General features: G+C 45.7%; 3 protein-coding genes and 1 long non-coding RNA gene across 8 annotated transcripts; 3 read left to right on the top strand and 1 right to left on the bottom strand.

Annotated features, from left to right (window-relative positions):
* Positions 1–7,117: 7,117 nt before the first annotated feature.
* On the top strand, positions 7,118–17,341 carry kif11 (kinesin family member 11). Of its 2 annotated transcripts, none has more exons than XM_047334860.1 (27): positions 7,118–7,293; positions 7,452–7,600; positions 8,353–8,482; positions 9,026–9,123; positions 9,245–9,323; positions 9,676–9,861; positions 10,510–10,634; positions 10,727–10,817; positions 11,087–11,232; positions 11,946–12,042; positions 12,142–12,237; positions 12,512–12,600; positions 13,599–13,686; positions 13,836–13,909; positions 13,996–14,110; positions 14,226–14,297; positions 14,506–14,641; positions 14,818–14,990; positions 15,082–15,207; positions 15,298–15,453; positions 15,549–15,688; positions 15,789–15,949; positions 16,043–16,161; positions 16,247–16,469; positions 16,556–16,731; positions 16,836–16,946; positions 17,059–17,341. In XM_047334860.1, exons 2-27 carry the CDS (start codon positions 7,527–7,529, stop codon positions 17,164–17,166), a joined length of 3,189 nt encoding a protein of 1,062 aa, XP_047190816.1. In that variant the 5' UTR covers positions 7,118–7,293; positions 7,452–7,526; the 3' UTR covers positions 17,167–17,341. The 2 variants fall into 2 exon arrangements, with proteins under 2 accessions (XP_047190816.1, XP_035461623.2); XM_035605730.2 differs by having other exon boundaries at positions 7,136–7,293; positions 17,056–17,341.
* Positions 17,342–18,567: 1,226 nt separating this feature from the next.
* On the bottom strand, positions 18,568–19,189 carry LOC118283595. Its single transcript, XR_004784605.2, has 3 exons — positions 19,078–19,189; positions 18,756–18,840; positions 18,568–18,670 (listed from the first exon to the last, which is right to left on the bottom strand). It is a non-coding gene; the product is annotated as an uncharacterized LOC118283595 (long non-coding RNA).
* A 154-nt stretch (positions 19,190–19,343) lies between these two features.
* LOC124850732 lies at positions 19,344–23,838 on the top strand. 4 transcript variants are annotated; one of them, XM_047334865.1, is made up of 3 exons: positions 19,360–19,478; positions 19,634–20,460; positions 23,719–23,838. In XM_047334865.1, the coding sequence occupies exon 2, from the start codon at positions 19,676–19,678 to the stop codon at positions 20,441–20,443; it is 768 nt and encodes a 255-aa protein (XP_047190821.1). In that variant the 5' UTR covers positions 19,360–19,478; positions 19,634–19,675; the 3' UTR covers positions 20,444–20,460; positions 23,719–23,838. The 4 variants fall into 4 exon arrangements, with proteins under 4 accessions (XP_047190819.1, XP_047190821.1, XP_047190820.1 ...); XM_047334864.1 differs by lacking the exon at positions 23,719–23,838 and adding an exon at positions 21,113–22,033; XM_047334863.1 differs by lacking the exon at positions 23,719–23,838 and having other exon boundaries at positions 19,344–19,457; positions 19,634–22,033.
* LOC118283593 (carcinoembryonic antigen-related cell adhesion molecule 21-like) lies at positions 23,828–26,431 on the top strand. Its single transcript, XM_035605735.2, has one exon. It carries the CDS (start codon positions 23,828–23,830, stop codon positions 24,602–24,604), a length of 777 nt encoding a protein of 258 aa, XP_035461628.2. The 3' UTR covers positions 24,605–26,431.
* Positions 26,432–26,521: the final 90 nt, after the last annotated feature.

The following is a 26,521-nucleotide window of genomic DNA, read 5'->3' on the forward strand; positions in this document are numbered from 1 at the left end:
TTGAGTTTTCAGACGCTGACGGAAACCGGAGATGGAATCAGCGGTGCGCCGCCATAAAGTGTCCCCTGTCGGTCGCTCGCAAGCCGCCAGAAAATTACAAAAATTACACACCGGGGCTTTAACTCATCTTAACTTATCGTATCGAGAGATGCTGCAGAACGTTCATGTCTTGATTTTCTTCTTTGCAAAGTGTGGCCTGAGATAAAAGCCTGTGTTGACCTCGTGTCCCTGGTTGTTCCTGTCGTCTCAGAGTGAACGTGCAGAGCAAACACAGAGTTTCACACTTTTACACTGAGAGCGTTTGATTCGTCCGCTCGATGGAGCTGCTGCAGCTCGGAGCCTTTTCAACGCCCACTGCCTCAAAAATGTTGGTGTGTATTGTGGTTGTGTGGCGAACCGCCCACCCTGTGGCAGATGGGACACACACACACACACACACACTTGGGAAACACACACTCTTCCTTGTGTCTTTACTCACAAACACTCCCACACACGCACACAATCTCATACACACACACACACACACACACACACTGACTCTTGGTAGTTCTATATACACACCAACACACTCACTTTCTCTGTCAGGACACAAAAAAATCGTTCTTTTTCCACACACACACACACTCTCTCACACACACACACACACACACACACACACACGCATGCACGCACGCACGCACAAACACACACACTCACACACACACACACACACTCTCACACACACTCACACATACACACACACACACACGCACACACACGCACGCATGCACACACAAACACACACACACACACACACTCACACACACACACACGCACACACATGCACACACGCACACACACAAACACACACACACACACACACTCTCACACACACACACACACACACACACACTCACACACACACACACACTCACACACACACACACTCTCACACACACACACAAACACACACACACACTCACACACACACACTCACACACACACACACTCACACACACACACACACGCACACTGCTCCGTGGGGACGGTGCCCTGCTTCCACCCTTCGCCCACGCTCCTCCGGGCCGCCGAGGCTCTGGGGGGTTCTCTGGTTTTGTGTTTGGTGGCTCGGCGTGTCAGCCGGGGGTCCGGCGGCTCGGCAGACCCCACCACGCCGATTAATCATCTGTCACACGCGGTTTTTGTTAATGTGGATCTTTGTCTTCGCCCCTCAGACGACGCTCGGGCTCGGGGTCGGGCCTACCGGCCTGCTCGCCGCCCGCCGCCCTCCTGTTCACGTCTGCGCCCGAGCGTCGCCGACTTAAAAATCGACCAACCTGCTGTTTTCCTGCGTCCTCTTTGCTTCTCCACGTCAAACATTTATATTCTTACACAGTCGTCATCTTCCTTTTGAGCAGATGTCGTGACCTTTGAACCCTCACATGGCCTCAGTGCCATCGACGTACAGCAGCAGCAACAAAACAATGTGCGGCTTCAAGACATCGCAACATTCACATCTCAATATTTCTGACCTGCACTTAATATTCCCCATGTGTCTGGTGATAACTGCTGATAACTGCCTCACAGACACTGTATAACTTTATCTATCAAAGCAGTTTTGTCAAATTAAAGCTACATTAGTGTCTCTTCAGTCCACAACAAACCCTTTAACATTAATTTACCTCTTTCAGCCTCTGCACATTAAGAAATATCACTTTTCAGATGTTTTCAGATCAGATTTTCCTTCATCCGTTCTGTAACATTCACAGTTTCCCTGGACGCATCAATGGTTTCATCTTTCCCTCACTTTAAAAGGCTCTGATCGGTTGTGTTTCCTGTGAACGACGCGACCAGCGTCAGGCTGAAGCGCTGTTATTTTCAACAAAAGACGCTGCGACTTTACATAAACCCCATAAATCATGTGAGTTTTACTGCCGGCGTTCACGTCACAGCTGTTTTTGAAAGAAAAAAAAGGTGGCCGAGTCGCTGCGGGTTCCTCCTGCGGCGCTCGACGGAAACCTGGGATCAAGACTGAGAGTCGGATCAGGAGACGAATTCACCAAATGACCTGAGACGCTCGCGTGAAAGCTGACGATGTAACTTTAGGTTTTGTTCCAGGTCTCGGTTTGACAGACAGGTGACGAATAAAGCATAAGAAAAAAAGAAGGAATAAATCATTCTGACGTGGTCGTGTGATTCAAGGTTAACCAGAAGTTGTTTCTCATTTTGGAATGAAACTCTTGAATCGGCCGGCGGAAGAGTCAGGGTTGGAAGGTTTCAAGGTTTCAAGGTTTTAAGGTTTTAAGGTTTTAAGGTTTGGAAGGTTTTAAGGTTTTAAGGTTTTAAGGTTTCAAGGTTTTAAGGTTTTAAGGTTTGGAGGTTTTAAGGTTTCAAGGTTTTAAGGTTTTAAGGTTTCAAGGTTTTAAGGTTTTAAGGTTTTTAAGGTTTTAAGGTTTCAAGGTTTCAAGGTTTTAAGGTTTTAACGTTTTTAAGGTTTCAAGGTTTCAAGGTTTTAAGGTTTTAAGGTTTGGAGGTTTTAAGGTTTTAAGGTTTCAAGGTTTTAAGGTTTTTAAGGTTTTAAGGTTTTAAGGTTTTAACGTTTTTAAGGTTTCAAGGTTTCAAGGTTTTAAGGTTTTAAGGTTTGGAAGGTTTTAAGGTTTTGAAGGTTTTAAGGTTTTAAGGTTTCAAGGTTTTAAGGTTTTAAGGTTTCAAGGTTTTAAGGTTTTAAGGTTTTAAGGTTTCAAGGTTTTAAGGTTTTAAGGTTTCAAGGTTTGGAAGGTTTGGAGGTTTTAAGGTTTTAAGGTTTTAAGGCTTGTAGGTTTTAAGGTTTTAAGGTTTGGAGGTTTTTGGGGCGATGAACCCACGGACCAATCCATCAATAGAAGCGATTGCATATTCATGGGGAAAGTATTGACTGCTGAGTGTGGGATAATAGACCCGGCGCATCAATGGCCGCGGGGCCGCGGCGATGCCTCCGTCATTATCTCTGGGACCCAGAATGTCGACCGATATCAAACGAGGATAATTAACTTCCTGGAGGTTTTTTTCAAATCGGTGTCCGGGACAAATCGCACGGAGAGTCTTGTGAAACTCCTTCCTCAACACAACGCGAGAGAGAGGTGAAGCGCTGCCGCCTCTTGTGCCGAACGGAGGGAAAACCACTCGTGTATGAATCCAGAATCATAAAGAATAAACAAAGCTTTGTGAACTTTGTGAATATGAGCTCAGACACAACAGCAGAGCGTTAATCTCACTTTGTTTCCATGTTGGATTATCATATTTACATCAGCTGCAGAAACAAACTTCAGTCTGACGATCTCAGCATCAAATTTAAACAAGCCAACACATGCGTGAAAATCCTTAAAGACAAAAAATGTCTCATACTTTTCATTGTGGATTTATCTGATGATAATTTTCTATCTTTTCTATCTTGGCAGAAAGTTCCCGGAGCCTTTAAAACGTTCTGTCCGAAGATTTAGAATCATATTTTAAAAGCTGCAAAGCCTTTAAATGCAAAAAGCATTGAGCATTTGTCAAAAGAGTTGATAACATAATTCACTGGATCGACAAATTGTTTCATCGCTTTTTTCTGTATTTGACATAAAAAAGGCACTTTTGGGAAATGTTTCTGTTTCCTGAGTTGAGGAACCGTGGAGCTCTGATCCTGAAAACTGGAAACAATTGAACTCTTTGAATATTTCACCCACAAAACATCAGAAAAAACACAAATAACTCGACACTTTTCCTGAAAATGCTTTTTGCTCTGACGAACAAAAGGCCCGAACACTGATCACACGTGACTCCAGATATTTCAGCAGTTTTCTGAATCTTTACAAATATACTTACACATCATGTTCACTATTATTATTATTATTATTGTTGTTATTATTAATATTATTAATAATAATAATAAAATAAGGATCGAGGAATCTAAAGGTTGATCTTCAGAAGACACAAACAGAAATCTACTTCTTAAGCAAAGAAATAAGTGTTTCTTTTAACTTGTATGTTCCTATTTTCCATCTTCTTAAACATTTTACAAATAGTAAGTTCAATAAATTTGTCTCTTTGAGCAAAAATCAATGTAATTCTCTAAATAAAACTCATCAAGTCATCAAGTACAGTGGATTTCCACAATATGAGACTCACTCGGAAGCTGCAGTGAAGAGAAAAGCCTCCTCTTCCTCCGCCAGGGGTCCCGTCCCACGAGACGCCGTGCGCCGCCCGGACGTCCTGCTCGTCCTCCGGAGAGACGGAGAGAGAGAGAGAAGACGGCGAAGGATCCGAGGTGAACGCAGCCTCACGTTCGTCTGTCCCACCACAACGTTCCCGGCTCCTCTGGGTTTGAGGCTCGGCCCCCGGAAAAGGGTCATCGTCACCCGGGGTCTGAGTGGGCGAGAGAGAGAGAGACTGGGGGGGGGGGACGTGACGATTGTCCCCTCCTCACGCTGCTTCCACCCTCACAGTTAAGATTGTGATGGTAATGAAGTGGATGTTTTGCCCGGACAGCAGAGAGACGTTTGTGTGACGGGGAGTGGGAGGCCCGGAGGTGCCGGGGGTCAGCGGCGACGGAGCCCTGCCTCGTACCCGGAGCAAGGCAGCAGCAGCTGCTGATGGTGGAGACGACATCTGACATCATTGTCTCTGTCAGAGTATAAATCCCTTCTTCACAGACCATCTTGGACTCAGACCCAGACACCGGACCTGTGATGTGATGTTTGACCTTTCACGTGAAAAACATTCCACAGATCAGGTCTCGTCTCACAGATCAGGTCTCGTCTCACAGATCAGGTCTCGTCCAGGTCTCGTCTCACAGATCAGGTCTTGTCCAGGTCTCGTCTCACAGATCAGGTCTCGTCACACAGATCAGGTCTTGTCCAGGTCTCGTCTCACAGATCAGGTCTCGTCTCACAGATCAGGTCTTGTCTCACAGATCAGGTCTTGTCCAGGTCTCGTCTCACAGATCAGGTCTCGTCTCACAGATCAGGTCTTGTCCAGGTCTCGTCTCACAGATCAGGTCTCGTCCAGGTCTCGTCTCACAGATCAAGTCTCGTCTCACAGATCAGGTCTCGTCTCACAGATCAGGTCTCGTCTCACAGATCAGGTCTTGTCTCACAGATCAGGTCTCGTCTCACAGATCAGGTCTCGTCTCACAGATCAGGTCTCGTCTCACAGATCAGGTCTCGTCCAGGTCTCGTCTCACAGATCAGGTCTCGTCTCACAGATCAGGTCTCGTCTCACAGATCAGGTCTTGTCTCACAGATCAGGTCTCGTCTCACTGATCAGGTCTCGTCCAGGTCTCGTCTCACAGATCAGGTCTTGTCTCACAGATCAGGTCTCGTCTCACTGATCAGGTCTCGTCTCACAGATCAGGTCTTGTCTCACAGATCAGGTCTCGTCTCACAGATCAGGTCTCGTCTCACAGATCAGGTCTCGTCCAGGTCTCGTCTCACAGATCAGGTCTTGTCTCACAGATCAGGTCTCGTCTCACAGATCAGGTCTCGTCTCACAGATCAGGTCTCGTCCAGGTCTTGTCTCACAGATCAGGTCTCGTCCAGGTCTCGTCTCACAGATCAGGTCTTGTCCAGGTCTTGTCTCACAGATCAGGTCTCGTCCAGGTCTCGTCTCACAGATCAGGTCTTGTCTCATAGATCAGGATCAGATCATTGTATTCACAGTTACATCAGGATTCTTCTGATCCTCGTGGTTCAGGCTCCAGATTCGCTGCTGAATTCCTGCTCCGCGATGAGCCACCGGGCCTCAGGTCCTCGGGCCGGACTCTGCCGAGTCCCGACTCGAGAGGCTTGCAGCCGGGCCTCAGAGCCTTGACCGCTGTGTCGACAAAGATATTAGATAGTAAAAAATAACTGATACCGATATATCGGACTGATGATTATATATATATTTTTTAAAGGACTCACAGTGATTTAAAATATGTTGTTATCGAACCCTAATGAAGAAGAAACGTAATCACATGTTTGCTCGATGATTATAAACAAAATTGTTCATATCAACATTTTATAACCGAGACATTTGACTAGTATCTGTGACTCAGTTAAAATCAAAGCGCTGTTGTCCCAAAGCGCCAAGCACAGTTTTTTGAACTCACATGGACGTCGGAGGTCAGATGTGTTGATCAAACACAGTTTGTATGTCAGGTATAACAAATCAGTGTCAACTTCACCTTCAAATCGATTTCATTATTATTTACAGTGTCTGTGATGACCTACAATGGTGGAACAACAACCCCCCCCCCCCCCCCCCCCCCCCCCCCCCCGATCCTGTGTTCATTACAGCACAACATTCAGCCTCCAACGAAACTGTAAGTGAGGCTGATGCAACAACAAAAAGCAGATTTTTGTTTGTTCTTCATGTATCTTTGATTCCATACATGCGTTAATATGTGTGTAGGTGTGTGTGTGTGTGTGTGTGTGTGTGTGTGTGTGTGTGGTAAAGGGGTTGCCAGAGCAGAAAGGGCAACCCCCCTATCCTCTTCAGGGGGCCGAGTGGGCGGACGGTCCAGATGGATTACTGCTGCTGCTGCACCTCACAAACCTGAAACACACAAATGGAACATAATGAATGGAAAAATAAGAAAGTACAAATAATGAATGATAAATGATGAATATCAAATAATACATGTAAAAAATAATAACAAACAGCTAGTAGTACAAAAGGGACATATAAGATTATGAATAAATAAAATAAAAACATTTAATTCATATAATATTGATGCATATGAACATTATAAATACACAATAACTGATAAATAATGGATACAATATAACACATGTAAGAATAAGAAATACAAAGTAATATAGAAATATATATAATACATGTAAAAAATAATGTGTATAAAACAAAACATGTTAAAAACAAACAAAAAATGACTGTGGAAAAAATATTGAATAATAAATACAATATTATACATGTACAAAAATAATCAATGTAAAATAATAATAGTTTTCAGAACAAATGTCGCCACCTGCTGGAAAGAGACGGTCATTTTTACTACTAACAACCTCCCGTGATGCTCCGCGCTCCTGCTGTCACGTGTCGCCTCCCTGACCAACGGGGTCGTTTGTTTGGCCGTTCCTCTTCCGCCATTGGCTGGTGGAAATTTAAAAGTACAATTCGAACAGTTGTGTGGTCGGAGGCTTCAGAGCGCCAGAGAAGCGGAGTGTGCGCGAGCTGCTGCTGCGGGAGAAGGGTCGAGTTGACGGGGTCAATACAAGTTGTCAGACGTTCGACCGGTGGAAACAATCCGCGGACACGTCGTCGAGGGAGAAGCGGAGAAGTTCACTCGGTCTCCCGGTGAGTTCCATCAATATTGAAACGTCCTGTGGTAGTTTGGCTAGCGGGAGCTAACAAGCTAACGACGGAGACGAGTTTCTTCTTGTCGCGTCTTTTTCGAACCGCAGCCCTCAACAAACTTATTGTTTTTAATAATCGGACGCTCTCTCCCGTGTCAGGTGGCGTTTACGTGCTCACCGGAAGTGTCGGTGTTTAGCAGATTTAACCCCGAGGAGGAGAGGAGGAGAGGAGCCATGACGTCACACAACCTGAGCGGGATCAAACGGGACGAGAAGGGTCGAAACATCCAGGTGGTGGTGCGATGCAGGTGAGGGGTGTGTGTGTGTGTGTGTGTGTGTGTGTGTGTGTGTGTGTGTGTGTGTGTGTGTGTGTGTGTGTGTGTGTGTGTGTGTGTGTGTGTGTGTGTGTGTGTGTGTGTGTGTATATATGTGTGTGCGTGCATGTATGTATGTATGTATGTATGTGTGTATGTATTTATTTGTGCTTTCGTCTGCATGTGTATGTATTTTTTTATCTTGTTAATGATTCCTCAAATATCGTTATCAAACCTTTATGACAAAGAAATCGAGTCTTGATATCACAGTCTAACCATAAACCTTGTCATAAATAAAAAGAAAATGCGAACACAACCAAATATGAATAAGTTGAATCAAGAAAATAAACATAAATCATTTTACGTAAAATGTTTAAACATGAATGCGTATTTTCTTCTGCATTGTTTATTCTGTACGATACAATATTTCATATCTGTAAATACTGATGTGTCTGTGAAAGGCTCATATTGGTCGATATTAGTAATATGAGTTCAGCTGGCAGGGAAATCTCGAGTGCTGTTATTGATCCACGCCTCCGACTTGATTTAAAATCAATATCTACGTCTTAATCATCTTTAATTAGAATTTGACTATTACAAAAATGTGATTATACGTAAATTACATCAGTGTGTTATTGTTCCTACTGAGAATCCTGAGTTCAATCTGATTTGATGTCACCGTGTCTACGTCGTTGTTGGTCAGACGAGTCTCACCCGTCGTCGCGTCTGCGTTTTTCTGCTCTCAGGCCGTTCAACACGATGGAGCGCAAGTCGTCGCACGGCGTGATCGACTGCGACCAGGGCAGGAAGGAGGTGCTGGTGAGGACGGGCGGGATGAACGACAAGGCGTCGAGGAAGACGTACACGTTCGACATGGTGAGTGGAAACGTTGTCACGCCTGACGAGTCGTTTAACAAACTGGGTGATTTATTTATTGTGCAGACACAAATTCTTTTGTATTTAAAATTTTGAAAACCCCAAATATTCAGTAAATTGTTACATGGGATAAAGAAAGGCATGTATCCTCCTGTAATATCCTCACAAAGTATTCAGCATTGATGTTTAAAAAAAAAAAGTCTTGACTTGATGATCAAAATAGTTGCAAAGATTAATTCTCTGTCGGTAGATTCATTAATACGGAAGCAAACCTGTCTCGCGAGACTTTGAAAGTTTGTGTACAATTTAATTTTTCAGCATTAAAATTATGTGTTTTGAAGAAATTAATTCAGAGGCTAAACAAAAATCCATTCATTCATAAATTCAATGCCTTTTTAAATGTCAAAGTCCTGTGACACAAATTCACTTCCATACTAATTTTCCCGACTTGCAGCAGCTCAGTGTTCAGATATTCGTCCAGTGGAGGAGAATTCGTTCCATAATCTTAAATATATTTTTTTAATGTAATGATTCTGTGCTCAGGTGTTCGGTCCGGCCGCGAAGCAGATCGACGTGTACCGGAGCGTCGTGTGTCCCATCCTGGATGAAGTCATCATGGGATACAACTGCACTGTATTTGCGTGAGTTTAAAACGTTTCAGTAAACGTGTGAAACAAGATCAACCTCTATTAATATTATTAATGTTAATGTTGTTTTTTATTGCGGTAAAAGTTTGTGATTTGTTTTCGTCTCCTCTCTCAGCTACGGTCAGACGGGAACAGGGAAGACGTTCACCATGGAGGGGGAGCGGAGTCCGGACGAACAGTTCACCTGGGAGGAGGTGAGCTCGGCCGCCATCTTGGCTCCTGTCGGGTCTCAGTGACGGGAGGGAGAAAATAAAAAAGACATGTTTGGAATTATCAGTAAAAATCTGTTTTTTTTTTAATTTTTATATATATATATATAAATGGATTAGAAATTTGGAGACTTTAACCCAAATTAAAGTCCAAAACACTTTTCATCACATTCTAAAGTTTTACTACACATGAGAAGATTTAAGAAGTCAAACAAAAAGGTGAAAAATAAAGCTGTATATTTATTAAAAAAGCGACGTCACTCGATGGCGCCCGGTTCTGTCCGGGGTACAGAGGTCAAACGTGGACTGACCCGAGCTTTGTCCTCTGCGTCGCCAGGACCCTCTGGCCGGGATCATCCCGCGGACGCTGCACCAGATCTTCGAGAAGCTCTCGGAGAACGGCACCGAGTTCTCCGTCAAAGTGTCGCTGCTGGAGATCTACAACGAGGAGCTGTTCGACCTGCTCAGCCCGAGCGAGGACGTCACCGAGCGGCTGCAGCTGTTCGACGACCCGCGCAACAAGGTCGGTGGAGAAAGAAAGATGTTCTGATGTCTGATGTTGCCAGGATGCAACACATTCTTTTGAAAGTGTCTCAGGTGTTTACGCATCTTCTAACTTTGCTCATTTCCCTTTCGCTTTAGGACGAAAGTAGTAAATGTTTCCTGACGCAGCAGTCGGGTCTTTTAGATCAGAACTAACAGAATGACATGAAATCTGAAACTCCACACAGGAAGAGAAAAGACGAGAGATTTTGGATGTAAAAAAGACCAGGATGCTGCTTTTATAATGAGATTCAACCCTGGAACCCAAAATTTCATAAGATGGTGAAAAATGTGGATCTCGTTTCCCCAAACTCCAACATGATGTTTTGTTTTGTCCACACACCAAAGAGATCCAGTTCACTGTCACAGAGGAGTAAAGAAACCAGAAAATATTCACTTTTAAGAAGCTGAAATCAGAGAAATATGACTGAGTTTTTCATTATAAAAAACTACTTGAACCGATTGTTATCAAAATAGATGGAGATTAATTTAGTTTATTACTAATCGATTAACTTGCAGCTCAAAACATGAACGATTACTTTAACTGGACTGTGAACCCGTCCTTCTGCTCAAGCCAATGATTCTGCTTCTGATGTGTTATGTTTTATTAATATCTCCTGTGCTGCAGCGTGGCGTGGTGGTCAAGGGCCTGGAGGAGGTGACGGTTCACAACAAGGACGAGGTCTATCAGATCCTGGAGCGAGGCTCGGCCAAGAGGAGGACGGCCTCCACGCTCATGAACGCCTACTCCAGGTCGGCGGCGGCGGCGCGAGAATCTTCTGCTATTTTATTTCCGACCTTTTGGCTTCTGTATGTTCAACGTTCTGCTTTTTGTGTCTGTGCAGTCGTTCGCACTCTGTGTTCTCCGTCACAATCCACATGAAGGAGATCACTATGGACGGAGAGGAGCTGGTGAAGATCGGAAAACTCAACCTGGTAATAAGCCCCTCGTGTTTTTAATGTGTCACCTTGTCGAGCGTTATGGGAAATATTTTTTGGGCTAACAGAACGATAAGTCGACAATAATCTGCAGAATAACGAGTAGTTGGATACCTGATGTATATATGTTTATATTGTATTACTGAAATTCAAGAGTGGTCACTTGACATTAATGACCTGTTGGCGTTCCTGGAAAAAGTTGTTTTATATTTTGAAGTTCTGGTTTCATTAGTCCGAGCTCGACTGTAAACGTGGTTCCTCCGCAGGTCGACCTCGCCGGCAGCGAGAACATCGGGCGCTCGGGCGCGGTGGACAAGCGAGCTCGCGAGGCGGGAAACATCAACCAGTCGCTGCTGACGCTGGGCCGCGTGATCACCGCCCTGGTGGAGAAGAGGCCGCACGTCCCGTACAGGTACCGACTCGCACACCGACGATCATAAACCCAGAAAATCCCCTCATTCCACAGATCAGTGCCAGACAATTTATCAATTTAATTAATTTAAATCTCTATTAGTTTAAATCTCTGATGCTCTGTGAAGTTTTTACTAAGCGCAGCGTCGTAGATCTGAACTACAGTCAAACTCCAAAGCAGCTTCGCAGATTTTTATTATCATGATAAAGACAATTGTGGCAGGACCAATTGGACGATGGTGAGTCACCATCATTCTTTACTTGTAAAAGAATATTTACTATTCAGGGTTATTACTGATTTATTACAGGAATCCTGCGCAGTATGGAATTTGATTTTAGTAATATTCAGCTGTGGAAAAAAGGAAGAGTTTTGAAAATATCAGTCCTACAACAGGTAGCGTTGGAATTGGAAGTATCAATATTTCAATACCAATCCGCAGACACCGTGACTTACCGTGTATAAAGTGGATCATAATAACTACACAGTCAGAATGTAATATGTTAACATTTGGATTTTAAAAGGATTTATTTACATAATAATATTTACTTAATGAACTTCTATTTGTACTCAGGTGTCAAATATGGTTTGACAAAATTTACGGAGAAGAAGGAAATTTGAGTCTGAAAATAGTCTGGAATTTGGAAATGGAAATGTGTGAGAACCCTGTTCATCTCTGTTATTGTCTCAGTTATTAATCTTCCCTCTTCCCTCAGGGAGTCGAAGTTGACCAGGATCCTGCAGGACTCGCTGGGAGGACGAACGAGGACGTCCATCATCGCCACCGTGTCGCCGTCGTCCAGCAACATGGAGGTTTGTTCTGCTTCCTCTTCCTCCCCCTCTGCCCTCCACCTCCGCTCGTCTTCTTCTTCTTCACGGTGTGTGTGTGTGTGTGTGTTTGTGTCCGAGCAGGAGACGCTGAGCACGCTGGAGTACGCCAGCAGAGCCAAGAACATCATGAACAAGCCCGAGGTCAACCAGAAGCTCACCAAGCGGACGCTCATCAAGGTGGACGAGCGTCACTTCCTGTTTCTGCTCTGCCTGTTGAATACGACTTTAGTTACCGTGAATGTCGACGTCTCAACATCGTGTGTGTGTGTGTGTGTGTGTGTGTGTGTGTGTGTGTGTGTGTGTGTGTGTGTGTGTGTGTGTGTGTGTGTGTGTGTGTGTGTGTGTGTGTGTGTGTGTGTGTGTGTGTGTGTGTGTGTGTGTGTGTGTGTGTGTGTGTGTGTGTGTGTGTGTGTGTGTGTGTGTGTGTGTGTGTGTGTGTGTGTGTGTGCAGGAGTACACGGAGGAGATCGAGCGTCTGAAGCGAGACCTCGCCGCCACTCGAGACAAGAACGGAGTTTATCTGTCGTCGGAAAACTACGAGTAGGTCACACGGAACGACAGGATTCTTTTTCTCCACAACTTTTACGGGGAATCTCACTTTACCTCTAACTTTGAAGAAAAAAGATCTAAAACTCAACTTCGAATGTGTTTTGAATTAGCCTCCAGAGACAAAAACGGCTCGACGTGATTTTGATGATTCTTCGAGTCATTTATTATAAGTGTCATACGTAATTTGATTCCTAGGAACTTCCTCTTTCTTTCTGCACTTAAAAAAAAGTGTGTGTGTGTGAACCAAATTCGACCTAAAAGAAATAAGTTATTTCAGTGTATAAAGTTTATTTAGATGTTTGTCACTTCTGGGTTCTGACACTAGGAGGCGCAGTTTCACTGAAACGACCACATGATACACTTGGGACAGTAGAGGACGTTTCCCTTCCCGCAAGTCAGAACGCCTCTGATCCCGTGTGACTGTCGGTTTGTCGTACAGGCGGCGTTCGAGTCTCCTCGGAAAGCGAAGAATCCCACGGTTCACACACTGTTTGAATCTTGTGTTTATCTTTAAAAGGTTCATGAGTTATTGAACATTTTGTTGAACGCGTGCGTGCGATGCTCCGCTCGGCTTTCTGGTGGTTAAAGATTTAAAAAAAATATATATATATATATATATTAAATTTACAGTGATTCAAAAGAGAAAAGAAAAAATCCGCCATGTTTTAGAAGAAAATTACTTTTTAAATATTTTACTTTATGTTCTGAGCTGTCAAAAAAAGGGGGGGGGGGGGGGCGTTTAACGTCTGTTCAATCGATCCAGAAATAATCGTATTTCCAGAAATAACCGTAATAATGTTACTTACAAAAATCAAATTTTCATCTGTTGTCCTCAAAGACACCGTCTACCTTTTGAGGACAGCTTGTAAATTATATTTCAGTTTTAACACTAAGTTTTTCTGTCAGGGCCACGAAATGATTTGAGTTTTCTTTTTGTCTCATGAACCCGATGAAGGAAGTTGAATAAAGTGTGTGTGTGTGTTGTGCAGGGGTATGATGGGTCAGATCACCGCTGGCGAGGAGCAGATTGTGGAATACACGGAGCGGATCGCTGCCATGGAGGAGGAGCTGAAGAAGGTACCAGACTTTTAGCCTGAAGCTCCTTTGTCACACAGTTTGTCTCTGTCGCGGTCGCTTTGTGTGGCAACAGATCAATAATATATATATATATATATCTCTCAGACGTCACATTAAACACAGTGTCGCGTACACGCTCCTGTCTGCAGGTGACCGAGTTGTTCACAGACAATAAAACCAGGCTGGAGCAGGTCACGGTCGACCTGGACGAGAAGCAGCAGAGGTGAGGCGTCGCCCTCACAACAGCCGCAGAAGGTTTCTTTTAGAATGTGTGCGACGCGTGGAACTGAGGCGCTCCGTGTGTTTCAGGCTGGAGGAGACGAGCAGAGACCTGCTGCAGACCAGAGAGAAGCTGAGTCAGGAGGAGTTCGTCTGCTCGGAGCTGAGCTCCGTCCAGGAACAGCTGTACACCACCGCCGGCCAGGTACGGACCGGCGACGCCGCGTCACGTGACATTTGGTCTCTTCATTCCGTGGGAGATTTACTACTTATATCTTTGATATTTAAAATAAACAAAACGTTTTGGTCCTTGTTTCCAGCTGCTGACGACGGTGGACGTCAGCACCAGCGACGTGTTTGGTCTCCACGACAAACTGGACAGGAAGAAAAAGGTCGGAAAACACTTCCTGTCTCTGAACCTGCTCACGGTTTTTAAAGCGTGAACGTCACGACAAAGATCTTAAGAGTCTGGACCTTCAGTTGAAGACTTTCTGTATTCGGGACATATGTCACACGTTCACCGATCTAGAAGCGAGGCTCCTGGGTAGGAACGTTCTGACGCCCGACGTGTTCTGCCTCTTGGTTTGTTGTAATCTACAGGTGGAGCAGCACAACACGCAGATCCAGCAGAGTTTCTCTCAGCGCATGGACGGAGCGTTCAGCCGCATGCAGCGCTGCGTCCAGCAGCAGGGAACCAAACAGCACGACGTGCTGAGCGGCTACTCGCACGCCATCGGTAAGAACCGGAGAGCTGCGGTGAAACTAGCTGCACACCGATGACTGAGCGTTTCTGAGGCCGCAGACGTTGGACTGCATTTTCATTTTTGAAACCGTCCATGCGGGAACGGAACAGTTGAATGTCCCGGGACGTTCACGGAGCTCGTCTCTGTTTCCCTTTGTGTCCTGGTGCAGATGGTTTGCTCTCCATGAACGAGGCGGCGCTGAAAGGAGCCCTGACCACCGTGGAGTCCTTCGTGGGCGGAGTCGGGCAGCTGGTGGCCGCCGGCGTGGCCCGCTGTCGGGCGAAGGTGGAGCAGCAGGAGGCGCTGTGTCTGCGGGACAAGGAGAGTCTGCTGCAGCTGCTGGTGAGAACCCTGACCACATGCACGCTTTCACAGAAACTCTCTATCATCGCCGCTCTGCCTGATGTATTTCCGCATTCTTGTCCGGGCGCAGGAGGAGCATCGGCAGGACATGGAGGACGTCCTGGTGGTCCGGACTCTGACGGGCCTGTCGGCTGTCAGGGAGCTCAGCGACACTCTGACGGCGTCGGTGGAGACGCAGCGAGCTCTGGCCGACAAGGTGAGATACGCTACTGTTCTGCCGTTAGTAATTTATCTTCGTGATGGAGTCTCACATGCGTCTCCTCCTCCTCCTCTTCCTCCCTCTCAGGTGGAGGCGATGAAGGAGACGGGCGTGTTCTTCAGCGGCCTGGTCCAGCAGCTGGCGGGGCTGCGGGAGGCGGCCGTGCTGGGCCTGAGCTCGCTGCAGGCGGAACACGAGCGACTCGAGGACGAGATCGGCCGGGCGCAGGAGCGACACCAGACGGTGAGAGCTGACCCGCGGCGGTGCCGACCGATCGGACCGTTTTCTCTTCCCTACAGACAAGTTAACGTCTGCGCTGCGCTTCTTCCGTCTGTCAGGGCATGAAGCAGACCATCCAGTGTCTGCAGGACCAGCTCAACCTGCTGAGCATGGAGACCCGGAGCGACTACGCCGATCTGCGCTCGGCCTCCAGAGCTCTGCACAAACCTCTGCAGGGCCTCCAGGAGAACATCAGCAGGTGAGCGGACGACCAACACACACTTGTCATAGCTGGAAAAAAGAATTTCAAACCTTTTGTATTAAGTTTTGAGTGGGTTTTTCTTTCGTGGCGTCTCCAGCGGCTGCAGCACCGTGGAGCTTCAGGCCTCGACCCAGGTGGACGTCCTCTCCTCCGCCTCCTCCTCGCTCGCCTCCTCACTGCGTCTGAACGCTGACGAAAGCCGACAGACGCTGGAGGAGATGAAGGGCTACTGCTCCGACCTCCACTGCTCCGTGTCCGGTACCAGAACCAGAACCATTTTTCTCCCTTTTATTTTGAAACGTGCACGTCCGGGACGTTCAGTGTGTTGACGCTGTCGATGTGCGGCTGCAGGTCTGGTGGAACGCGACCTCCAGTGGAGCTCCAGAGTCGGGGAGCATGCGGAGACGCGAGCCCAGGAACAGCTCTCCCTGACGGGGCAGAGCGCCACTGAAGCTCAGACGCTGCATCAGGTAAAAGAAACGTAACGTCACTGTCGGACAAACTTCGCCCGGAGGATGTGACTCCTCGTGACGTGTCCGATCTTTAATCCTCCAGAGCGTGGAGACGCGCTGCGCTGAGCAGCTGCACGGAGCGCGGGAGCAGCTGTCGTGTCGGCAGGAGGAGGTGAAGCGGACCCTGGTGGCCGTGCAGAAGCAGACCTCCGCGGACCGGACCGCTCTGGACCAGCAGCGGGCCGAACTGCAGGAGCACGTGGAGACGAGCCGAGAGCTGGTCAGCGGGTTCCTGCAGGATGAGCTGCAGCGGGACGTTCCCACCGGTAAACGACTCAGATCCGACCTCCCGACAGAAACCCGAATCACGTCTCGTCCACGAGTCACCAACCGGCTCTGCTGTTGCCTTCAGGTGCCACCCCTCAGCGTCGGGAGTTTGTGTACCCCCGGCAGCTGGTGAAGTCTCGGAGCCGCGGCGAGCTGCTGGAGAACCTGAGGAGTCAGCAGGAGGAGCTGCTCGCGGCCATGGAGGAGGACGAGGACGAGGAGCCCGAGGACGAGGAGGACAAACTCAGCCAGCTTGATCACGTACGTTCACTGTTTGTGTTTCCACGACAACCTCCGCTCTGATCGGTCCGCGTCTCCCGTGATACTTTGACGTGTTGATCGTTTCTCCTCCCCGTGGCGTCCAGGACTCTCTGGAGGACGAGCTGAGCACCTGCAACGAAAGCGTGGCCACGGAGCCGTCCTTCATCGACGAGAACCTCGTCTTCAACGAGAGCAAGCGCGTTCCCTTCTTCAAGGTGAGACGGCGAGAATATCCGAACCCACGTATGATAGAAAACCAAAGGCTGAAACGTGACAAATTTTGATTGGGTTGACATTCTTATTCTTTTTCTTTTTCTTTTCCAGCAGAAGAAAGGAAAGAAGGAGACGAAGATTCCCAACAGGCAGAAAGTGATGGAAAGCGAAGCAGCGTTGACGCCTCAGAAGTCCAGACTGCCGCTCCGCTGTCAGAACTAAAACCGCTTTTAATTCTTTTAACACCATATTTAAACTCTTTCTACTCTTTCCAGTGTTGTTAGTCTCGTCCTTCAAACATTACGAAGCTGTGTCATGAACTGTCTCTTGTTTTAGCACTGATCGTCCCAACATTTTGAAGATGCTTGTAAAATTAAAGAGATTTATACTTGTTTTATTCCCGTTGTTCGGTTTTTACAGCCCAGAAGACAAAGATCTGACTCTGAATCTGTTTCGTTCCTGAGAACTAAACACAAGTTCTGTCACGTTTTTCCTGAGACGAAGGAACTGAGGTTTTTGCGAAATGCTCCGGAATTAACAAAACAGGATCTCGCTCAGATTTCCACGTCTCACTCGCGCACACGAGCCGTTTCTCTGGATTTCCACTCCTGCAAAAAAATTGTCCCCAAAACGTCTGAAGGTGCGTTTACACCGGACGCGATCGCGAGCAAATATTTGTGCGTATTTGCGTCGATCGTGGGAATATTTGCCTGTTCAATTCTTTCCACTTTGTCTGACAAACCTCATCTGAACAAAGACAAACACAGACGGAGGTAAACATGAACTGTTGAATGGGAAAAATGCAAATGGAAAAGTCAAACAAAGCGGTTGTGCTTACGGGCTAGCGTCTGACTTCCCGGATCACCTAACGCCGATCCCTCTCCATCACCCGGTCGTTCTGCGCGCACACAGCGACAGTGGTGATCCTCCATTCATGATCCAATGACAGGACCACAAAGACCCCAGTGACGGAGGAGGGGTCTCAACGCTCATTGGCTATTGCGCAAATATTTCAACTTGAGCTCAGCGAATTTGCGTCTAGCCGCCTCTTTGCATAACTTTGCATGTAATCTTGTTTTTGTTTTTTTTCTACTAATGTAATTATTCCTCCTGTCCACACGGGCTATCAGACGAATCTTTCATATGATTTATCTTTTTCTTTTTAAGGAAGTACAAATGCGTTCAGAGGTTCATCTGAAGGTTCAACAGGACGCGTAACAAACAAAGTGAACGTGTATATAGGATGTTTTCTCGGTGAGGAAACTGTGGAAATGTATTGGAAAGGTAATCATATAATGAACTGTTTGATCAAGAAGAACGATAAATACGGGAAGAACTGGAACATCGGAGCTCAGACCTCCGAATCAGTCCACTGATCAGTGACGATGTCCAAAACACCAAAGTTCTAGAAAAGGATTTTAAAAAATATTCTAGAATCTGGCCCCAAAAAACTTCTTGGCCTATGTTCTTTCAAATTTTGTGGAAAGCCTTCCAGTACTTCGGCGGAGGAAATAATGACGGACATTAACAGAATCATGCCGAATTAAAAAAATGATGGAATAAGGTATGACTTTAATATTAGTTTTTTGTTTTTTTTTAAATCATCCGTAGTGGGACTGGACCAGATGTTGGACAACGAGATTGTTCCAGAGTTTGGAGGCGGCAACAGATAAAGAGCCCCTGTAGTTCTTAGACCAACGTGGTCGATGTGAGGATGACCTTTGACCTGGGGACAGAATATATGTGAACCAGGCGGTCAGTGATGCAGTGACAGCTTTGTAAAACAAAAATTAAAATGTTGCCTCTTTTACCTGGTAACCAGATGAGTCTTTTTTTTTTCTCTATTCTGAGAATTATGAGGAGTTTTTTAAAGTCAGGTGTAGAAATGAAGTGTAACTGCGTTGAAGTTCAGGGGGAAAAAAAGAATAGCTGTTAATGAATTGCCTCAAACTTCAAATCATAAACAGCAACTTTGGAGCCGAGTCTCTGGTCCGAGCGCAGACGCCCTGTGACCGAGTCATTCACAAACTATTCCTGTCCCCTGGAAAGCAACATTTCCTGTTATTCTCTTTTTTCCTCCCCACAGCCGAGGAGGACAGAGGCACGCCCCGACCTTTCCTCTGATTGGCTTACCTCCATATTCTTGACCCACACCCTGGGAGGGGCCGATGACATGGCGTTGATCACCCTCAACTATCAAAGCATGTTCTATCGGCGATGTCGTTGTGAAGTACTTCAATACCCACAATCCTAAAGTGTACCATCGACGTCTCTGATTGGTTGGAAGTTCCTTCACCTTTTAAATAATGATGTACACAGTTTGCCCTTTCTGCCTTTTTCCATTTTTTTGGGGCGCTTTACTATTTTGTCCCAGTCGGGATCCTGTAGAATGATGACGCTGTTTTTTTCCGGCGATCTGATTGGTCAGTAGTTGGACAGGTGACTGGCTTTGTTCTCTCGGACTCCTCAGCGGGTTAGCCGCTCAGCGCCAGTTACCATGGTGATCTACGCCGGTAAGAAGAGAGGCAGCAAGAGTAAAGTCTTCTTTTATAGTCCACTAAATATATATTAAAGAATTCCTTCATAATTTATCCTTTAGTAGATTATATTGTAAACAAATGCATCTGTGTATTTTGTTGTACAACTAATTATGAGTGAATTAAATGCTTTGTTATGATTTCCCTGACAGCAGTCCACAGAGGTTCTGTCGCATCGGTTCTGTCTCGCGGACATGGACGGACACACTTGGTCCAGGCTGCTGCTGCTCGCCGCCCTGCTGAGCTCCGTTGCGGCCAAGAGTGTCCCGGTGTACGTGGTGGTCGGCGAGCCGCTGGTCCTGACGCCTTCCGGGTCCGGGCCCTTGAGCAGCATCGTGTGGGATCTGAACGGAAACCTGGTGGCCGAGTGGGTCAAGTCCGACCCGGCGGTCGAGTCCGACCTGGAATTCTACAGGTCGTTTAAAGGACGCGCGAACCTGAACCTGGCGACCGGACAGCTGGTGATCGAGAACACGACTGGAGCTGACTCAGGGCTTTTTAAAGTGACGATCAACAATGTGAAGCAGAGTCTGACTTACCAGGCCCAAGTGATCAAGAGAGTGCCCGAGCCCGAGGTGCAGATGAGAACCCTGACCTGTTCCCCCGACTCCAGCAGCTGCACCCTGACCTGCTCTGGAGACGCCACCGGGGCCGGGGCCGTCACCTACAGCTGGAGGAAGGGAACCGGACCGTGGGGGCCGGAGCAGAAGAGCCCGGACACCATCCTCCAGAACGACAAGGAGGTGCAGGGTGTAAGAACGATCTCCTGTCGGATGACAAACCCAGTCGGCATGGAGGAGAGCGAGCCCCTAGAGAACCTGTTCTACAAGGATCCACCTCCTGGTCATGTAGTCGGGATGGTTCTTGGTGTCCTCTCCGGGAGTCTTGTGTCTGTTGGTGTTGGGGTTTGGAAGCGACAAGCCATCAAGAGCTTGATGTGCCCAAATCCAGGAGGAAGTTAAAAAATGCTCTGACAGAGGTGAGGTCCAGTTCTTCTGCTGCGGCTGTTGACTCAACCTCTCAACGCAGAGTGAAGTGAAGCTTCCTCACAGCCTTAGTCAGATCCTCGTCCTCCGATCCTCTTCATACTTTAATCCAAAACAAAACAGCGGCGTTGTGAGAACAGTATGAAATAACCAGATAGAACTCCAGCTGCTTTCAGACATGAACTGAAGTCCGGACATTTTCCTAAAATCTTCCGCAGGATCTGTATGTTCCAGAAATGTTCCTGTAGGTGTGAACACGTCTGACTCGGACACGTCTGCCGCCGCGTTCGTCATGTGTGAAAGGCAAACTGTCATGTTCCGAAACCTCATGTCTGAACACAGCTTCAGTAGAGCCAGACCTCTGAGCCTGGGACCCAGACAAATTCTGGGAGCCCACTTAAATTTGCTCTGCCAGAATACGGTCTGGAACTCCGCCATTGGGAAGTGATTTCCCCTAACCCTAACCCTAACCCTAACCCAGAAAACTTGCGATCAATCACAACCCATTATCTGATAATGGCACGCGGATGGAAGCGACTTCCATCCGTTTTCTGCCGGGGGGGAATTCACTTCCTGTTGTCCAGCAGAGGAAATTGAGATTTTCTTCAGACTGAACTTTCTGATTGGATGTTTTTTTTTTTACAGTCCTGCAACACAGCCACAGAGGGGGGATTTATTTTTCACAATGTCAGCGCATTTAATTTATTCACATCGGCCACTCAGCATCAGTCGCCATGGTGATGTACCCCGGAAAAAAGAGAACCGTCTTCGTCGGACGGGAAACCAGAGTTCAACCTGAAGTAACCACGATGTGGTCGAATTGTCCTTCCTATCTACTATTCCTTGACCTCAAGTTGAAAACGTAATGAGGTCAAGGAGAGGTGTAAAGGAGGACTGATAGGAATTAGGAAAGAATTAGCTCAGTCTCCCAGACAAGATGGCGGCGCCATTCGTTTCAACGGGAGTTGCTCACCCAGGAAAAGTTTTCTGACTTCAGTGCAACTTCCTGGACATGGGCCGACGGATTCTGCAGAGTAGCGTCTCTCCTGTCGTGCCTCTGGGTTATGAGGAAGAGCGAACCGCGTTCTGGATCTCGCTCTGCGCATCCATGAACGCCACAGGCGATGCTACGCTACATCCTGTGCTAGTGGCCTTCGCGGATGTCTTACTCCATGGAGAATCTCCGAGAGAGACACCGTCTCCTCCTACAGTCACATGACCTGTCAGGAGTTCATTCACCATGTACTTATTTATACTTTATATATATTCATTCATAGCGCAGCATATCAGATGCAATATGTTGATTTGAGCCAGTGATACACTGATAAGAATTTTCGGAGCCTCTCTACTTTGATCCTCCTCAGTTTTTTTGATTTTACATATATTCATAAATATCTTTATTTTGAATAGTCACTGTCAAAGACCAAACTGTATTGAATATAGTCAAATAAAAAGCGCCACATGTAGTTTGTCCAATAGACTAGCTGATTAGCATGTTGCATGTATGTTTACTGTATGTGGACTGCAGTAAAGCAAATATGACAAAATAAATGTAATCTTTTGTGACGTGAGATTCATTTAGGTTTTGTAAGTGACATTCAACTCATTCATGGTGATGAATAATTAGTATTTTGGATGTTAATAGTTAATTTGATATCACAACGTCATCAGTTCCGTTTACAATATTTCCACAACACTGCAGAACCACGTGTTTCCATGCATCACATTCATGCCCCACATTTAATTTGGAAAAAGGAAAAAAAAAAACAATCGATAGAAGTTCAAGAACTTTTATTAATTAAAAATTATAAAGCATGTCACTGAACATTCAGATGAACGAGAACATTTAAAATAAAACATAAGAACAGCACAATAACACACTGACAGGTCGGACCGAAGCTTCACCGTGAAATAAACCTGTATTTATTTATTTATTTGTTGTTGTTTTTTATCTTGGGAGTGACCGCGCCGACCCAGCTCGCACCGCGGCGGTGACGTCACGGAGAGACGCGGGACTTGTCGACGGGCTGACACCGCTGTGGTTTTACTTTCGGTTTGGACTGAGTCTGTCTGAAAAAGTGCCTGTTCAAAAACACGCGGCTGAAGAATCAAAATGAACCGACGAGCATCGTACGACGAAGAAGCAGATTAAAAAAGGGAAACGGACCTTTTCAATGGAATCTGTGTTCTTTATTCCATTTGAGAATCCGGTGATTTATTTTCACTTTTTGGGAAATAAAAAATTACACAAATTAATATGAAGAATAATATAATAAACAATGGTTTAGTAGATTTCTAAAATTCCATCATTCACTTAGGAATTTTTCTTAAATGATGTACTTATCAAATGCATCCTGTAGCCATTGTGAATTAATTTAGTTTGTAAAGTCTGATACAGTTTTACATTCCACTTCTTTAATAGAAATTAAAATAATGAATGTATAATTTATTTTTCTTAAAATATTATAGTGTAAGCGAATGTATCGGTCTATGTTGTGCAATTAATTATGAGTAAATGAAATGCTTTATTATGATTTCACTGACACCAGAATTTTTTTCTTTCTCAATCTTAAAATCTGTTATTTTATTTTTCTATTCTAATTTGGTTTTTATTTATGTCAAAGCAATATGCATTAAAATTTTTCATAATGTAGGTGACGGTCATTCAATGCGATAGCGAAAGGTGAAATTTTTTTTTGTTCAAAAGTCATCGAGAAGAACACACTCACAGCAGATCTAACGAATTATATACTTTGCAGAACGGTTTGCCGAAATTCATATTTTAAAATTGAAAAATAAATATGCCACCAATTGAATGTGTATTTTTGAAATGTGCTTATTTAAACATGATTACGATTTTTCTTTTTAGGAATTCAAAGGTTTTTGAGAAAGCGAAGAAAAGTTAACGAAGCTGGATAATATATATATGTATATATATATAAAATTCATTTATATTTTAAAATTGATTTAATTTTAATCAATCGCCGCCCCCCCCCCCCCCCCCCCCCCCACATTGAAATAAATTTGACAATCTTTTTTTTTTTTGGTATTTTACATATAATGACACGCTGAATTTATTTCAGCTCACTTTCCTTATACACATTATTACTCATTCCGACGTTGCTCACCACCATGTAATTTTAATACATATATCAAATTATATTTTAAAATGGATTTAATTTCAATCAGGCGCGACGCGAACAGCTGATTAACTCGGGTCCTTCGTCACCGTTGTGTTTTTCTCCTCGTAGGGAAACAGGAAGCAGTTGGGTGTGGCCGGCTCGTGACGCGTCCGTCGGGGAACTCCGTCTTCTATCCGCCGACACGAAGCTTCTGTTCCTCCGGTTCCGTCTCCTGGACATGGAGGGACACACTTGGTCCAGACTGCTGCTGCTCGCCGCCCTGCTGAGCTCCGCTGCGGGCCAGAGTGTCCCGGTGTACGTGGTGGTCGGCGACCCGCTGGTCCTGACGCCTTCCGGGTCCGGGCCCTTGAGCAGCATCGTGTGGGATCTGAACGGAAACCTGGTGGCCGAGTGGGTCAAGTCCGACCCGGCGGTCGAGTCCGACCTGGAATTCTACAGGTCGTTTAAAGGACGCGCGAACCTGAACCTGGCGACCGGACAGCTGGTGATCGAGAACACGACTGGAGCTGACTCAGGGCTTTTTAAAGTGACGATCAACAATGTGAAGCAGAGTCTGACTTACCAGGCCCAAGTGATCAAGAGAGTGCCCGAGCCCGAGGTGCAGATGAGAACCCTGACATGTTCCCCCGACTCCAGCAGCTGCACCCTGACCTGCTCTGGAGACGCCACCGGGGCCGGGGCCGTCACCTACAGCTGGAGGAAGGGAACCGGACCGTGGGGGCCGGAGCAGAAGAGCCCGGACACCATCCTCCAGAACGACGAGGAGGTGCAGGGTGTAAGAACGATCTCCTGTCGGATGACAAACCCAGTCAGCATGGAGGAGAGCGAGCCCCTCAAGAACCTGTTCTACAAGGATCCAACTCCCTCTCCTGTAGTCGGGACGGTTCTTGGTGTCCTCTTTGGGATCGGTGCTGTTGTTGTTGTTGTTGTTGTTGTTGTTGTTGCTGTTTGGAAGCGACAAGCCATCAAGAACTGGATCTGTCCAAATCCATGAGGAGGTGAAAATGTTCTTGCAGAGGTGAGGTCCACTTCTCCTGCTGCTGCCGGGGACAAGGCAGGCAGTCCTGAGACTGAACGTCTCAACGGAGAGCAAAGAGAAGTTCCCTCAGATCCAGATTCTCCTCTGGCCCCCATCGCTCCATGATCCACACGTGTGTTGAGGCCCCGGCGATATCGAAAAAAAACCCAAACTCATCTCCATAGATCTTGTTTCATATTGGTCGGTATGGAGATATGCCACGATATCAGTCAAATCACTATTTCTGTCGAGCTTAAAGGCTGTTAGATATGAAGGGATAATATTTAAAACAAAGTTAATTTTGGTTTAAGTATTATTTATTTTCTGTGAGAAGTTGAACATGTTACCGAAGAGCATCATACAACTGCTGCCGTATGATACTTCTAACGCTTTCGACCAAGTTTGCTTCTACTCCGCTTCTTATGAACAATGTCCTCGTCTCTTGAGCCTCGTGTCCGTCGGGACGTCCTCTTCAGCCCTGCGTGTGTTCAAGATAGAACTCAGACATGAACCGAAGTCCGGACAGTTTCCTGGAATTCTTCCGCAGGATCTGTATGTGAGAACGCAAATGTTGCATTTTCCACAACTTCTCCTACACGTGAGAACGGCGAACTCCGTGAAAATGTTCCGGACCCCATGTCTCTGCCAAGGCCCATCAAATTGCTAACACGTTGAGATGTTCGGGCCCCAGATATGTCCGTTCATCATTCCCTGGGAAAATATCAAAAAACTTCTCAATGTTATAAAGAAAGTGATTTTAAAATAAATCCCTGGATGGGCCCCTTTGTCCGGACCCGTGCCACAATTCAATGGGTTCTTTCCTGGCCCCTGTTCCATCCAGTCGAGGGGAGAACAGCATGATATGAAAATGTGATTTTGTGTTCTTCTTAAATAAACAAAACAACTAATGTGACATCCGTGCTGCGACGGGGAACAAAAACTAATGTGAGATGGGGAAACGAAGGACAGATGGTGTCCATGACGCGTTTCAGTTCGTCGTATTCCAGTGGTGGAAGAAGTACTGCAACGCTTTACTGAAGTACAAGTACAAACACCACCGTGTGGAAGTACACGTGACATGTTACGTGTCTAAAAAAAAAGCATGAAGAGAAACTTTCACATACTAAAAAGTATTCAAAATATTTGATGTGCACATGAGACGTGACAACAGTTAAGATTGTGAATTTAGTCCTTATTGATTTGCTAATTTATCAATTGATTTAATTGTTGAGCTGAATCCGCAGTGTTGTCAAATAACAGGCGGGAGACCAAAAACTCAGAAACTGGAAGAAGCACTTAGAACGTGTACTTGAATTAAAGTACGTCGCCGTGACCTTCCACCACTGCAGGAAAGCAGCTCCTTATATGCAACGCTTAATGTTTTAAGTTTTTATTAATATGTCGCAGAAAGGCTGATGTATACAACTGAGTGCTTCTTGGTAGCAATGCATTTGAAAAAAAGACTGAGGTTCATGATTTCAAATGTCCGAAATTTGTGTGAGTTTTATATTTTATATTTTATTTGAATCCATCTTCATTGTGTTCATCCATCAGAATATTTGAATGTATTTGTTTGAACGCAGCGTGTAACACTGGTTCTTATGTCTCTACTGTTCCCTCCTGTCTAGTTTGGCAAGCGCTTGCTCTTTTGATAAAAAAATCATTTACAGGAGGGGAATAATTGATTGTTTCCAGCATTTTTGCAATATTTGATTTTTGGTAAAATGAGAAATATAAATGCGTGTCAGTAATGTGTCTTTTGAAGAATACATCTCCCCTGTTGTAATAAAACCTGTTGGATTCGTTGTCTTTATTTCTTTAAAACACTGTCTGATATTAGATCTCTGAAGAACTTTGTGCTTGTGTAAACCATTGTGTGCTGTAGTAAAGAAT

The sequence above is a fragment of the Scophthalmus maximus genome, chromosome 10, assembly GCF_022379125.1.
Source record: "Scophthalmus maximus strain ysfricsl-2021 chromosome 10, ASM2237912v1, whole genome shotgun sequence".
Taxonomy (NCBI): Eukaryota; Metazoa; Chordata; class Actinopteri; order Pleuronectiformes; family Scophthalmidae; genus Scophthalmus; species Scophthalmus maximus.